This window comes from Oncorhynchus clarkii, chromosome 21 (genome assembly GCF_045791955.1).
Source record: "Oncorhynchus clarkii lewisi isolate Uvic-CL-2024 chromosome 21, UVic_Ocla_1.0, whole genome shotgun sequence".
In the NCBI taxonomy this organism is placed as follows: domain Eukaryota; kingdom Metazoa; phylum Chordata; class Actinopteri; order Salmoniformes; family Salmonidae; genus Oncorhynchus; species Oncorhynchus clarkii.
In genome coordinates this window covers 47,069,470-47,082,753 of record NC_092167.1, presented here as the reverse complement: position 1 = coordinate 47,082,753, position 13,284 = coordinate 47,069,470, and the positions used below count along the sequence as shown (strand labels likewise).

Below are 13,284 nucleotides of genomic sequence, written 5' to 3'. Positions count from 1 at the left end.
TGTTTCACATGCCAATAAAGCCCCTGAATTGAATTGAATTGAGAAGGAGAGGGAGAGGGAGAGGCAGAGAGAGAAGGAGCGAGAGAGAGAGAGGGAGAGAGAGATTGAGAGGGAGAGGCAGAGAGAGAAGGAGCGAGAGAGAGAGAGAGAGAGAGAAGGAGAGGGAGAGGCAGAGAGAGAAGGAGCGAGAGAGAGAGAGAGAGAGAGAAGGAGAGGCAGAGAGAGAAGGAGCGAGAGAGAGCGAGGCAGAGAGAGAAGGAGAGGGAGAGGCAGAGAGAAGGAGGAGAGAGAGAGAGAGAGAGAGAGAAGAAGAGGCAGAGAGAGAAGGAGCGAGAGAGAGAGAAAGAGAGGGGGTGGCAGAGAGAGAAGGAGAGTGAGAGGCAGAGAGAGAAGGAGCGAGAGAGAGAGAGAGGCAGAGAGAGAAGGAGAGGGAGAAGCAGAGAGAGAAGGAGCGAGAGAGAGAGAGAGAGAGAGAGAGAGAGAGAGAGAGAGAGAGAGAGAGAGAGAGAGGAGAGGGAGAGGCAGAGAGAGAAGGAGAGGGAGAGGGAGAGAGAGAGAGGCAGAGAGAGAAGGAGAGGGAGAGGCAGAGAGAGAAGGAGAGGGAGAGGCAGAGAGAGAAGGAGCGAGAGAGAGAGAGAGGCAGAGAGAGAAGGAGAGGGAGAGAGAGGCAGAGAGGCAGAGAGAGAAGGAGAGGGAGAGGCAAAGAGAGAAGGAGCGAGAGAGAGAGAGAGAGAGAGAGAGAGAGAGGGCGAGAGGGAGGGAGAGAGAGAGGGTGAGAGGGAGGGAGAGAGAGGGAGAGAGAGAGCGAGATAGGGGCAGAGAGAGAAGTAGCGAGAGAGGGAGAGAGAGAGAGTGGGAGAGAGAGAGAGAGCGAGAAGGAGCGAGAGAGAGAGGGAGAGAGGGAGAGAGAGGCAGAGAGAAGGAGCGAGAGAGAGAGAGAGAGAGAGGGCGAGAGGGAGGGAGAGAGCGAGAGGGAGAGAGAAAGGGCGAGAGGGAGGGAGAGAGAGATAGGGGCAGAGAGAGAAGGAGCGAGAGAGGGAGAGAGAGAGAGCGGGAGAGAGAGAGAGAGCGAGAAGGAGCGAGAGAGAGAGGGAGAGAGGGAGAGAGAGGCAGAGAGAAGGAGCGAGAGAGAGAGAGAGAGAGAGGGCGAGAGGGAGGGAGAGAGCGAGAGGGAGAGAGAAAGGGCGAGAGGGAGGGAGAGAGAGATAGGGGCAGAGAGAGAAGGAGCGAGAGAGGGAGAGGCAGAGAGAAAGGGAGAGACAGGGCGAGAGAGAGGAAGAGAGAGAGCGAGAAGGAGCGAGAGAGAGAGGCAGAGAGAGAAGGAGCGAGAGAGAGAGAGAGGGAGAGGCAGAGAGAGAAGGAGCGAGAGAGAGAGAGAGGGAGAGGCAGAGAGAGAAGGAGCGAGAGAGAGAGAGAGGGAGAGGCAGAGAGAGAAGGAGCGAGAGAGGGCGAGAGGGAGGGAGAGAGAGAGAGGGAGAGAACAAGAGAGAGAATGCAAGCAGGCAGTACTCAAGAGACAAGGTGGGGGAGGGGGGATGATGAGTTGAGTATTGGCATATTGACCCGCTGTTTATACAGAAAGCCAATGTTGAGTCACTGTGAGACAGGCCACTTCATAATATAGTTCCTCTCTAGCACATGAAAGAGACAGCAATGAATCCGTGGGATTGGAAGAGAATGTCCAGTGACATTTAGATAGAAGCGCTGTCTGTTTCAATGGGATCCATAGAGGTGGATGCAGGAGATACAGGAGCTGTATCTCATGCTAGTAAGAAGGATTGGATTTAGAAACTCCTCAATACTTTATGTTTGTCCACCTTCGCTGAGAGATGGAGAGCTGCTGTCAATGAGTAAAACCTTCACCCTGTCCTCACACACAGAAATACAACGGGCAATACAGACAAACTACAGAAACATATATACACACACACGCGCACGCACACGCACACACACACACACACACACACACACACGCACGCTCTTCCTCACCTTTTCAGCATCCGACAGCATTGGCACCCCATCTGGCCAGCTGGGTAGTGGAGCTGTGAAGTGACAAATAGAATGGTGTTTACTAAAAAATCTAACTTCAAAGAACAAGTCCAGAGTAAAATTAGACACCGTTAATGACATGCCAAATCCCGTCAAACTCGGGGGAGATTTCTCAATCGGTGACATTTTCACGAAGCCCCTGACAGAAAGGTTATATCCCAGACTGGCTGGGTAACTAATGTTGTGACACACTTTTCAAGTCTCGATCTATTGATCGTTTAGTTCAATATAGTTCTTTTGTCATCTGTCCTGTGACATATAGGCAGCTTTGTTGAAGGCTTTTCTTATCGGGAGGATTTAAACCACATTGGCCAGGTTTAGTTAGGCTTGAACTCTGTCCATAGTGACTCCTGTTGTCCTCTCTGTCCATAGTGACTCCTGTTGTCCTCTCTGTCCATAGTGACTCCTGTTGTCCTCTCTGTCCATAATGACTCCTGTTGTCCTCTCTGTCCATAGTGACTCCTGTTGTCCTCTCTGTCCATAGTGACTCCCGTTGTCCTCTCTGTCCGTAGTGACTCCTGTTGTCCTCTCTGTCCATAGTGACTCCTGTTGTCCTCTCTGTCCATAGTTACTCCTGTTGTCCTCTCTGTCCATAGTGACTCCTGTTGTCCTCTCTGTCCATAGTGACTCCTGTTGTCCTCTCTGTCCATAGTGACTCCTGTTGTCCTCTCTGTCCATAGTGACTCCTGTTCTCCTCTCTGTCCATAGTGACTCCTGTTGTCCTCTCTGTCCATAGTGACTCCTGTTGTCCTCTCTGTCCATAGTGACTCCTGTTGTCCTCTCTGTCCATAGTGACTCCTGTTGTCCTCTCTGTCCATAATGACTCCTGTTGCCCTCTCTGTCCATAGTGACTCCTGTTGTCCTCTCTGTCCATAGTGACTCCTGTTGTCCTCTCTGTCCATAGTGACTCCTGTTGTCCTCTCTGTCCATAATGACTCCTGTTGTCCTCTCTGTCCATAGTGACTCCTGTTGTCCTCTCTGTCCATAGTGACTCCTGTTGTCCTCTCTGTCCATAGTGACTCCTGTTGTCCTCTCTGTCCATAGTGACTCCTGTTGTCCTCTCTGTCCATAGTGACTCCTGTTGTCCTCTCTGTCCATAGTGACTCCTGTTGTCCTCTCTGTCCATAGTGACTCCTGTTGTCCTCTCTGTCCATAGTGACTCCTGTTGTCCTCTCTGTCCATAGTGACTCCTGTTGTCCTCTCTGTCCATAGTGACTCCTGTTGTCCTCTCTGTCCATAGTGACTCCTGTTGTCCTCTCTGTCCATAGTGACTCCTGTTGTCCTCTCTGTCCATAGTGACTCCTGTTGTCCTCTCTGTCCATAGTGACTCCTGTTGTCCTCTCTGTCCATAGTGACTCCTGTTGTCCTCTCTGTCCATAGTGACTCCTGTTGTCCTCTCTGTCCATAGTGACTCCTGTTGTCCTCTCTGTCCATAGTGACTCCTGTTGTCCTCTCTGTCCATAGTGACTCCTGTTGTCCTCTCTGTCCATAGTGACTCCTGTTGTCCTCTCTGTCCATAGTGACTCCTGTTGTCCTCTCTGTCCATAGTGACTCCTGTTGTCCTCTCTGTCCATAGTGACTCCTGTTGTCCTCTCTGTCCATAGTGACTCCTGTTCTCCTCTCTGTCCATAGTGACTCCTGTTGTCCTCTCTGTCCATAGTGACTCCTGTTGTCCTCTCTGTCCATAGTGACTCCTGTTGTCCTCTCTGTCCATAGTGACTCCTGTTGTCCTCTCTGTCCATAGTGACTCCTGTTGTCCTCTCTGTCCATAGTGACTCCTGTTGTCCTCTCTGTCCATAGTGACTCCTGTTGTCCTCTCTGTCCATAGTGACTCCTGTTGTCCTCTCTGTCCATAGTGACTCCTGTTGTCCTCTCTGTCCATAGTGACTCCTGTTGTCCTCTCTGTCCATAGTGACTCCTGTTGTCCTCTCTGTCCATAGTGACTCCTGTTGTCCTCTCTGTCCATAGTGACTCCTGTTGTCCTCTCTGTCCATAGTGACTCCTGTTGTCCTCTCTGTCCATAGTGACTCCTGTTGTCCTCTCTGTCCATAGTGACTCCTGTTGTCCTCTCTGTCCATAGTGACTCCTGTTGTCCTCTCTGTCCATAGTGACTCCTGTTCTCCTCTCTGTCCATAGTGACTCCTGTTGTCCTCTCTGTCCATAGTGACTCCTGTTGTCCTCTCTGTCCATAGTGACTCCTGTTGTCCTCTCTGTCCATAATGACTCCTGTTGCCCTCTCTGTCCATAGTGACTCCTGTTGTCCTCTCTGTCCATAGTGACTCCTGTTGTCCTCTCTGTCCATAATGACTCCTGTTGCCCTCTCTGTCCATAGTGACTCCTGTTGTCCTCTCTGTCCATAGTGACTCCTGTTGTCCTCTCTGTCCATAGTGACTCCTGTTGTCCTCTCTGTCCATAATGACTCCTGTTGTCCTCTCTGTCCATAGTGACTCCTGTTGTCCTCTCTGTCCATAGTGACTCCTGTTGTCCTCTCTGTCCATAGTGACTCCTGTTGTCCTCTCTGTCCATAGTGACTCCTGTTGTCCTCTCTGTCCATAGTGACTCCTGTTGTCCTCTCTGTCCATAGTGACTCCTGTTGTCCTCTCTGTCCATAGTGACTCCTGTTGTCCTCTCTGTCCATAGTGACTCCTGTTGTCCTCTCTGTCCATAGTGACTCCTGTTGTCCTCTCTGTCCATAGTGACTCCTGTTGTCCTCTCTGTCCATAGTGACTCCTGTTGTCCTCTCTGTCCATAGTGACTCCTGTTGTCCTCTCTGTCCATAGTGACTCCTGTTGTCCTCTCTGTCCATAGTGACTCCTGTTGTCCTCTCTGTCCATAGTGACTCCTGTTGTCCTCTCTGTCCATAGTGACTCCTGTTGTCCTCTCTGTCCATAGTGACTCCTGTTGTCCTCTCTGTCCATAGTGACTCCTGTTGTCCTCTCTGTCCATAGTGACTCCTGTTGTCCTCTCTGTCCATAGTGACTCCTGTTGTCCTCTCTGTCCATAGTGACTCCTGTTGTCCTCTCTGTCCATAGTGACTCCTGTTGTCCTCTCTGTCCATAGTGACTCCTGTTGTCCTCTCTGTCCATAGTGACTCCTGTTCTCCTCTCTGTCCATAGTGACTCCTGTTGTCCTCTCTGTCCATAGTGACTCCTGTTGTCCTCTCTGTCCATAGTGACTCCTGTTGTCCTCTCTGTCCATAATGACTCCTGTTGCCCTCTCTGTCCATAGTGACTCCTGTTGTCCTCTCTGTCCATAGTGACTCCTGTTGTCCTCTCTGTCCATAGTGACTCCTGTTGTCCTCTCTGTCCATAGTGACTCCTGTTGTCCTCTCTGTCCATAGTGACTCCTGTTGTCCTCTCTGTCCATAATGACTCCTGTTGTCCTCTCTGTCCATAGTGACTCCTGTTGTCCTCTCTGTCCATAGTGACTCCTGTTGTCCTCTCTGTCCATAGTGACTCCTGTTGTCCTCTCTGTCCATAGTGACTCCTGTTGTCCTCTCTGTCCATAGTGACTCCTGTTGTCCTCTCTGTCCATAGTGACTCCTGTTGTCCTCTCTGTCCATAGTGACTCCTGTTGTCCTCTCTGTCCATAGTGACTCCTGTTGTCCTCTCTGTCCATAGTGACTCCTGTTGTCCTCTCTCTCCATAGTGACTCCTGTTGTCCTCTCTGTCCATAGTGACTCCTGTTGTCCTCTCTGTCCATAGTGACTCCTGTTGTCCTCTCTGTCCATAGTGACTCCTGTTGTCCTCTCTGTCCATAGTGACTCCTGTTGTCCTCTCTGTCCATAGTGACTCCTGTTGTCCTCTCTGTCCATAGTGACTCCTGTTGTCCTCTCTGTCCATAGTGACTCCTGTTGTCCTCTCTGTCCATAATGACTCCTGTTGCCCTCTCTGTCCATAGTGACTCCTGTTGTCCTCTCTGTCCATAGTGACTCCTGTTGTCCTCTCTCTCCATAGTGACTCCTGTTGTCCTCTCTGTCCATAGTGACTCCTGTTGTCCTCTCTGTCCATAGTGACTCCTGTTGTCCTCTCTCTCCATAGTGACTCCTGTTGTCATCTCTGTCCATAGTGACTCCTGTTGTCCTCTCTGTCCATAGTGACTCCTGTTGTCCTCTCTGTCCATAGTGACTCCTGTTGTCCTCTCTGTCCATAGTGACTCCTGTTGTCCTCTATGTCCATAGTGACTCCTGTTGTCCTCTCTGTCCATAGTGACTCCTGTTGTCCTCTCTGTCCATAGTGACTCCTGTTGTCCTCTCTGTCCATAGTGACTCCTGTTGTCCTCTCTGTCCATAATGACTCCTGTTGTCCTCTCTGTCCATAGTGACTCCTGTTGTCCTCTCTGTCCATAGTGACTCCTGTTGTCCTCTCTGTCCATAGTGACTCCTGTTGCCCTCTCTGTCCATAGTGACTCCTGTTGTTCTCTCTGTCCATAGTGACTCCTGTTGCCCTCTCTGTCCATAATGACTCCTGTTGTCCTCTCTGTCCATAGTGACTCCTGTTGTCCTCTCTGTCCATAGTGACTCCTGTTGTCCTCTCTGTCCATAGTGACTCCTGTTGTCCTCTCTGTCCATAGTGACTCCTGTTGTCCTCTCTGTCCATAGTGACTCCTGTTGTCCTCTCTGTCCATAATGACTCCTGTTGTCCTCTCTGTCCATAGTGACTCCTGTTGTCCTCTCTGTCCATAGTGACTCCTGTTGCCCTCTCTGTCCATAGTGACTCCTGCTGCCCTCTCTGTCCATGGTGACTCCAGAGCTGTATCCATGGTGACTCCTGAGCTGTATCCATGGTGACTCCGTGCGTCTGTCACTATTTCTCACTGGATGTGTGTGTGTGTGTGGTAAAGAAAGAGTGTGTGTGTGTGTGTGTGGTAAAGAAAGAGTGTGTGAGAGTGTGCGTGTGCGTGCGTGCGTGTCTGCGTGTGTGCGTCTGTGTCTGTGTGTGTGCGTGTCTGTGTCTGTGTCTGTGTGTGTGTGTGTGTGTGTGTGTGTGTGTGTGTGTGTGTGTGTACAGGATTTCTCTCCCGGCTGTGTGTTTGTATGTTTCCCTAGGCTTTAGCATTTATTTGCCTGGGTAAATAATTAATCGACGAGTCTCGAATGGGTTCGTCTGCTGGTGAAAGAGAGAAAGAGAGAAGCAAGGACACGGTGTCTTTCTACCTCCAGCTTTGGTCTTTACTGAGAAACAGAAGAAAGTGTAGCTGCAAGAAAGATCCAATGACCCGTGTACATCTTAAAGGCAGCGGCCATCTTTCTTCCTGAGAGACTATGTGGTGCTTACGGATATTATTATGATATAAACATCACTGTGAAATAAGATACGAATAACATATAAAGAAAATTACTCTTTTTTTCTCTCCAATTATTATTTTTTATACCACAGTGTTCCTCACATTGACATTCACTGCAACTCTGAAACAAGTTGCAATATCTGTTACAACAGTTTTAGTTTTACTGTTGCAAAAATGTTTTCCTACAATGTGTCCACTAAACATACCCCAGGACTGATAGGTCAGGGACACAGCGTGTTTCAAAAGGGCTTTGGACTGTTTGATAGAGAGAGAGACAGTCGAATGTCAGGAAACGGGTCTATCACTTAGCTAGTGGCTTCGATTGGCTCATTTAGTGCACAGATTCAGCCAATCCCTTCAATGACACCTGTTTGTTGGGTTGTCGGGAAAGAGAGTTACCTGGATCAGCTTTCTGCATGTCTCCTGGATATGTAGTGTTCTGAAAACACATTGGACATGAGTGTCTGGGGAATCCCTACCAGGAATGACGTTTTCACAACCAGTTCTGTGAAGTCAGCACATTCAAATAAATAACCTTTCTCTGGGCTTTGGGAGAAAAGGACCCATTAATTTTTATCTACGGGTATTAACCACACAATTCTCTGATTAAACCCTCCTAAAACCGCCAAGATCAAATTAAACACATTTTAGGTGTAGCACAAACATATCGTCACGAGGCTTTGTGTGAATTATGTACACGGAAGCTAAATATATTATGTACACGGAAACTAAATGTATTAAATTCTGAATTACTTCAACATGTTCAGTGGTGTGTTTCACCAGAGGCACATTGCTAAAATGACTGAGATAGGAATTGGGAGGATATTTGCAAAGGTAAAACCTGTTTCCGTTGACTGAGAACTGACAACGTGACACCAGGTCACAACAGTTGAACCCGCAGCCTTCAGGCTAGTGTTAAGGTTTTTTTGTGTCGAAAGAGAGGAGGACCAAAATGCAGTGTGGTTATTTCGATTCATCTTTAATAATGACGATATAATACAAAACAATAAACGTAACGTGAAAAACCTAACCAGCCCTATCTGGTGCAAACAAACACAGAGACAGGAACAATCACCCACAAAACACTCAAAGAATATGGCTGCCTAAATATGGTTCCCAATCAGAGACAACGATAAACACCTGCCTCTGATTGAGAACCACTCCAGGCAACCATAGACAACCCCACTAAACCACAATCCCATAACCTACAAAAAACCCAAGACAAAACACACCACATAAATAACCCATGTCACACCCTGGCCTGACCAAAATAATAAAGAAAACACAAAATACTAAGACCAGGGCTTGACAGATAGAACATTCTGTCTTGGGGTCAGCTGAGACGAGCACATGTTCCACTGTCTTGTCTTTGACAACTGAGACAGAGATGACAGAACAGAACATTCGTGTTAAGACTGGGCTTAAGGCTTAACTGAGATGCGCCGATGAGCAAGAAAACAGACCTGGGTTGAAATACGATTCAAAAATGATTTCAAATACTTCATATCAGCAAGTGAAATTGGGAAGGTTGCAGATTGCACAGAACAAGGCAGTAAAGATTGTTTTAAGGTGGACATATGGTTCTTCTGTTGAAGTCATTGCTCAATGCTCTTGGTTGGTCGTCAAATCAACAAGATAATTAAAAAATATATATTTATTTTATTTTATAATATACATCATTTAAACCGGCCAAACTCTATTCACAACGGTATTCAGTTGGTAAGAGACAGACATTCCGTAAATACTAGGAATAGATTGTCCACCATCTGTGTGTTATCCAGACAGAAAAGAGATATAGGCAAAATAACATTTAGATTCAGAGCCATAAAAAAATGTAATAATTTATCTGAGCAAACCAGAAACCTTTCAATATATAAACTCAATTCATACTTAAGAACCATTTCAATCTAATACATAGCTGTTCTGGACTCTTTGAAGGTTCGTCCAAATGAGGACTAAAACAGACCCTTAATAAAATAAAATAAAATAAATGTGCTTGATTGAACTTGCCTGACTTAATAAAGCCAATAGGAAACATCGGACACTCCAGGCAGTCAAAAGCATTTCTAACCCAGGTCTGCCTTGGGCTAACTGAGTTGCTCTGCTGAACAAGAGAGAGCCGGTGACATAATGAAAGGAGTTAACTGAACCGTCCTGTTAAACAAACAGTATCAGCATTTGTAGTACCTGGCCCACTCCCAAGCTCACACGGCCTGGGTACTGATGGAGAGAAGAAAACACCTGTTTGATCTTCAGGTCTCTGCTTGGTGAGCAGGTTTCAGTTAGTTCTGTTACCTGAGGTGAACTATAACAAGCCGATAGTTCACAACTCCAGACCTTGAGGCTTTCACAGTACAGCTGGTTTTGTGATTCAACCTATATACTACAACACTATAACACTATAACATTATGACACTATAACATTATGACACTATAACATTATGACACTATAACACTATGACATTATAACACTATAACACTATAATACTATAACACTATGACACTATAACACTATAACACTATGACATTATGACAATATCACACTATGACACTATGACATTATAACACTATGACACTATAACACTATGACATTATGACATTATCACACTATGACACTATAACACTATGACATTATAACACTATGACACTATAACACTATGACATTATAACACTATGACATTATCACACTATGACACTATAACAATATACTACAATACCATTATGACATTATGACATTATAACATTATGACACTATGACATTATAACACTATAACATTATAACACTAACATTATAACACTATAACATTATAACACTATAACACTATAACACTAGGACACTATAACACTATAACACTATGACACAATAACACTATAACACTATGACACTATGACACTATAACACTATAACACTATGACACTATGACACTATAACACTATAACACTATGACACTATAACACTATAACACTATGACACTATAACACTATAACACTATGACACTATGACACTATAACGCTATAACACTATGACACTATAACACTATAAAACTATGACACTATAACACTATAACACTATGACACTATAACACTATAACACTATGACACTATAACACTATAACACTATGACACTATGACACTATAACATTATAACACTATAACACTATAACATTATAACATTATAACACTATAACATTATAACACTATAACATTATAACACTATAACACTATGACACTATGACACTATAACACTATGACACTATGACAAACAGACAGACAGAGACAGACAGACAAGCAGGCAGGCAGACAGACAGGCAGAAGACAGACAGACAGGCAGGCAGAAAGGCAGAGAGAGAGAGAGAGAGAGAGAGACAGACAGACAGACAGACAGACAGACAGACAGACATACATACATACATACAGAGAGACAGACAGATAGACAGGTAGACAGACAGAGAGACAAACAGGCAGACAGAGACAGAGACAGAGACAGACAGGCATACAGAGAGACAGAAGGACAGATAGGCAGACAGAGAGACAGACAGGCAGGCAGACAGGCAGAGAGACAGACAGAGACAGAATTACAGAGAGACAGACAGATAGACAGACAGAGAGGCAGACAGGCAGACAGATATACAGACAGACAGAGAGACAGACAGGTAGACAGGCATACAGGTAGACAGACAGACAGACAGGCATACAGGCAGACAGACAGACAGACAGACAGACAGACAGACAGACATACAGACAGATAGGCATACAGAGAGACAGAAGGACAGATAGGCAGGCAGAGAGACAGACAGACAGACAGACAGACAGAGAGGCAGGCAGACAGGCAGACAGAGAGAGAGGCAGACATGCAGACAGACAGGGACTCATAAGTATGCCAGGCAGACCAGAAGAAGGAGAAGGGATGAATGACAGGCCCTACCGTCACTCAAATATTACACCACATCAATACCCTGGCATCAATAGTGTCAGCCTCAGAGATGCATCAGAACATCAACGTGACCAGTCGTCGCTCTCCCTTGGATAACTTCCACGGGGAATAGTGAGTTGGAGAATTCAATCTGTGTGTCAGATAACCTGTCATTGATTCTGATATTGGTCATTGTCTATCGGTGTTAATAGCATTTTATATTTCTTATGATCTGAGGAGATAAGAAGGGCTAAACCTCCAGGACATTCTCCTAGTTGTTTTCCTCAGGAGGAAAGTGAAACGTTCCATTTTGGAAAAGTAGGCAATAAAAGTTGAATTGCTGAAGATTGTTCCCTAGATGTGAATTGGAATGGAATCGGTTGGGGGGGGGGGGGGGGGCATATCGCATTGGCAATCAGATCGATATGTGCAAAGGCAAGGGGAAGATTTGTTTTTTTCCTTGAATATAGGCTTCACATATGGCCTGAAATAAAATATGTTTTATTGTCACATACACCAGATAGGTGCAGTGAAATGTGTTGTTTCACAGGGTCAGCCACAGAGGTATGGCGCCCCTTGAGCAAAATTAGGGTTAAGTGCCTGGCTCAAGGATACATCAACTGATGTTTTACCTTGACGACTCAAGTATTCAAACCAGGAACCTTTCGGTTAGGGTTTCAGACCAAACTAAATCCTGACACTAGAGTTTCAGACCAAACTAAACCCTTAAGCTAGGGTTTCAGACCAAACTAAACCCTGAAGCTAGGGTTTCAGACCAAACGAAACCCCCGAAGCTAGGGTTTCAGACAAAACTAAACCCCGAAGCTAGGGTTTCAGACCGAACTAAACCCCCGAAGCTAGGGTTTCAGACCAAACTAAACCCCCGAAACTAGGGTTTCAGACCAAACTAAACCCCGGAGCTAGGGTTTCAGACCAAACTAAACACCTGGAGCTAGGGTTTCAGACCAAACTTAACCCCCGGAGCTAGGGTTTCAGACCGAACTAAACCCCCGGAGCTAGGGTTTCAGACCAAACTAAACCCCGAAGCTAGGGTTTCAGACCGAACTAAACCCCCGAACCTAGAGTTTCCGTCCAAACTAAACCCCCGAAGCTAGGGTTTCAGACCAAACTAAACCCCCGGAGCTAGGGTTTCAGACCAAACTAAACCCCGAAGCTAGGGTTTCAGACCGAACTAAACCCCCGAAGCTAGGGTTTCAGACCAAACTAAACCCCCGAAGCTAGGGTTTCAGACCGAACTAAACCCCCGAACCTAGAGTTTCAGACCAAACTAAACCCCGAAGCTAGGGTTTCAGACCGAACTAAACCCCCGAAGCTAGGGTTTCAGACCAAACTAAACCCCCGAAGCTAGGGTTTCAGACCAAACTAAACCCCGAAGCTAGGGTTTCAGACCGAACTAAACCCCCGAAGCTAGGGTTTCAGACCAAACTAAACCCCCGAAACTAGGGTTTCAGACCAAACTAAACCCCGAAGCTAGGGTTTCAGACCGAACTAAACCCCCGAACCTAGAGTTTCAGTCCAAACTAAACCCCCGGACCTAGAGTTTCAGACCAAACTAAACCCCCGGAGCTAGGGTTTCAGACCAAACTAAACCCCCGGACCTAGGGTTTCAGACCGAACTAAACCCCAGAACCTAGGGTTTCAGACCAAACTAAACCCCCGGAGCTAGGGTTTCAGACCGAACTAAACCCCCGGACCTAGGGTTTCAGACCGAACTAAACCCCAGTACCTAGGGTTTCAGACCAAACTAAACCCCCAGAGCTAGGGTTTCAGACCAAACTAAACCCCCGGACCTAGGGTTTCAGACCGAACTAAACCCCCGGACCTAGGGTTTCAGACCAAACTAAACCCCCGGACCTAGGGTTTCAGACCGAACTAAACCCCAGAACCTAGGGTTTCAGACCAAACTAAACCCCCGGAGCTAAGGTTTCAGACCAAACTAAACCCCCGGACCTAGGGTTTCAGACCAAACTAAACCCCCGGACCTAGGGTTTCAGACTGAACTAAACCCCCGGACC

The 13,284-nt window shown here is 46.6% G+C and overlaps 1 protein-coding gene across 1 annotated transcript in view; it reads right to left on the bottom strand.

The window, feature by feature from the left end:
* LOC139379489 (uncharacterized protein C4orf19) overlaps positions 1-13,284 on the bottom strand; it is a 38,587-nt gene that overhangs the window by 13,097 nt on the left and 12,206 nt on the right. The window contains exon 2 of the mRNA XM_071122305.1: positions 1,990-2,042. Within this exon, the coding sequence (XP_070978406.1) occupies positions 1,990-2,021 (32 nt within the window). The 5' untranslated portion in view covers positions 2,022-2,042. The remainder of the gene's footprint in view (positions 1-1,989; positions 2,043-13,284) is intronic.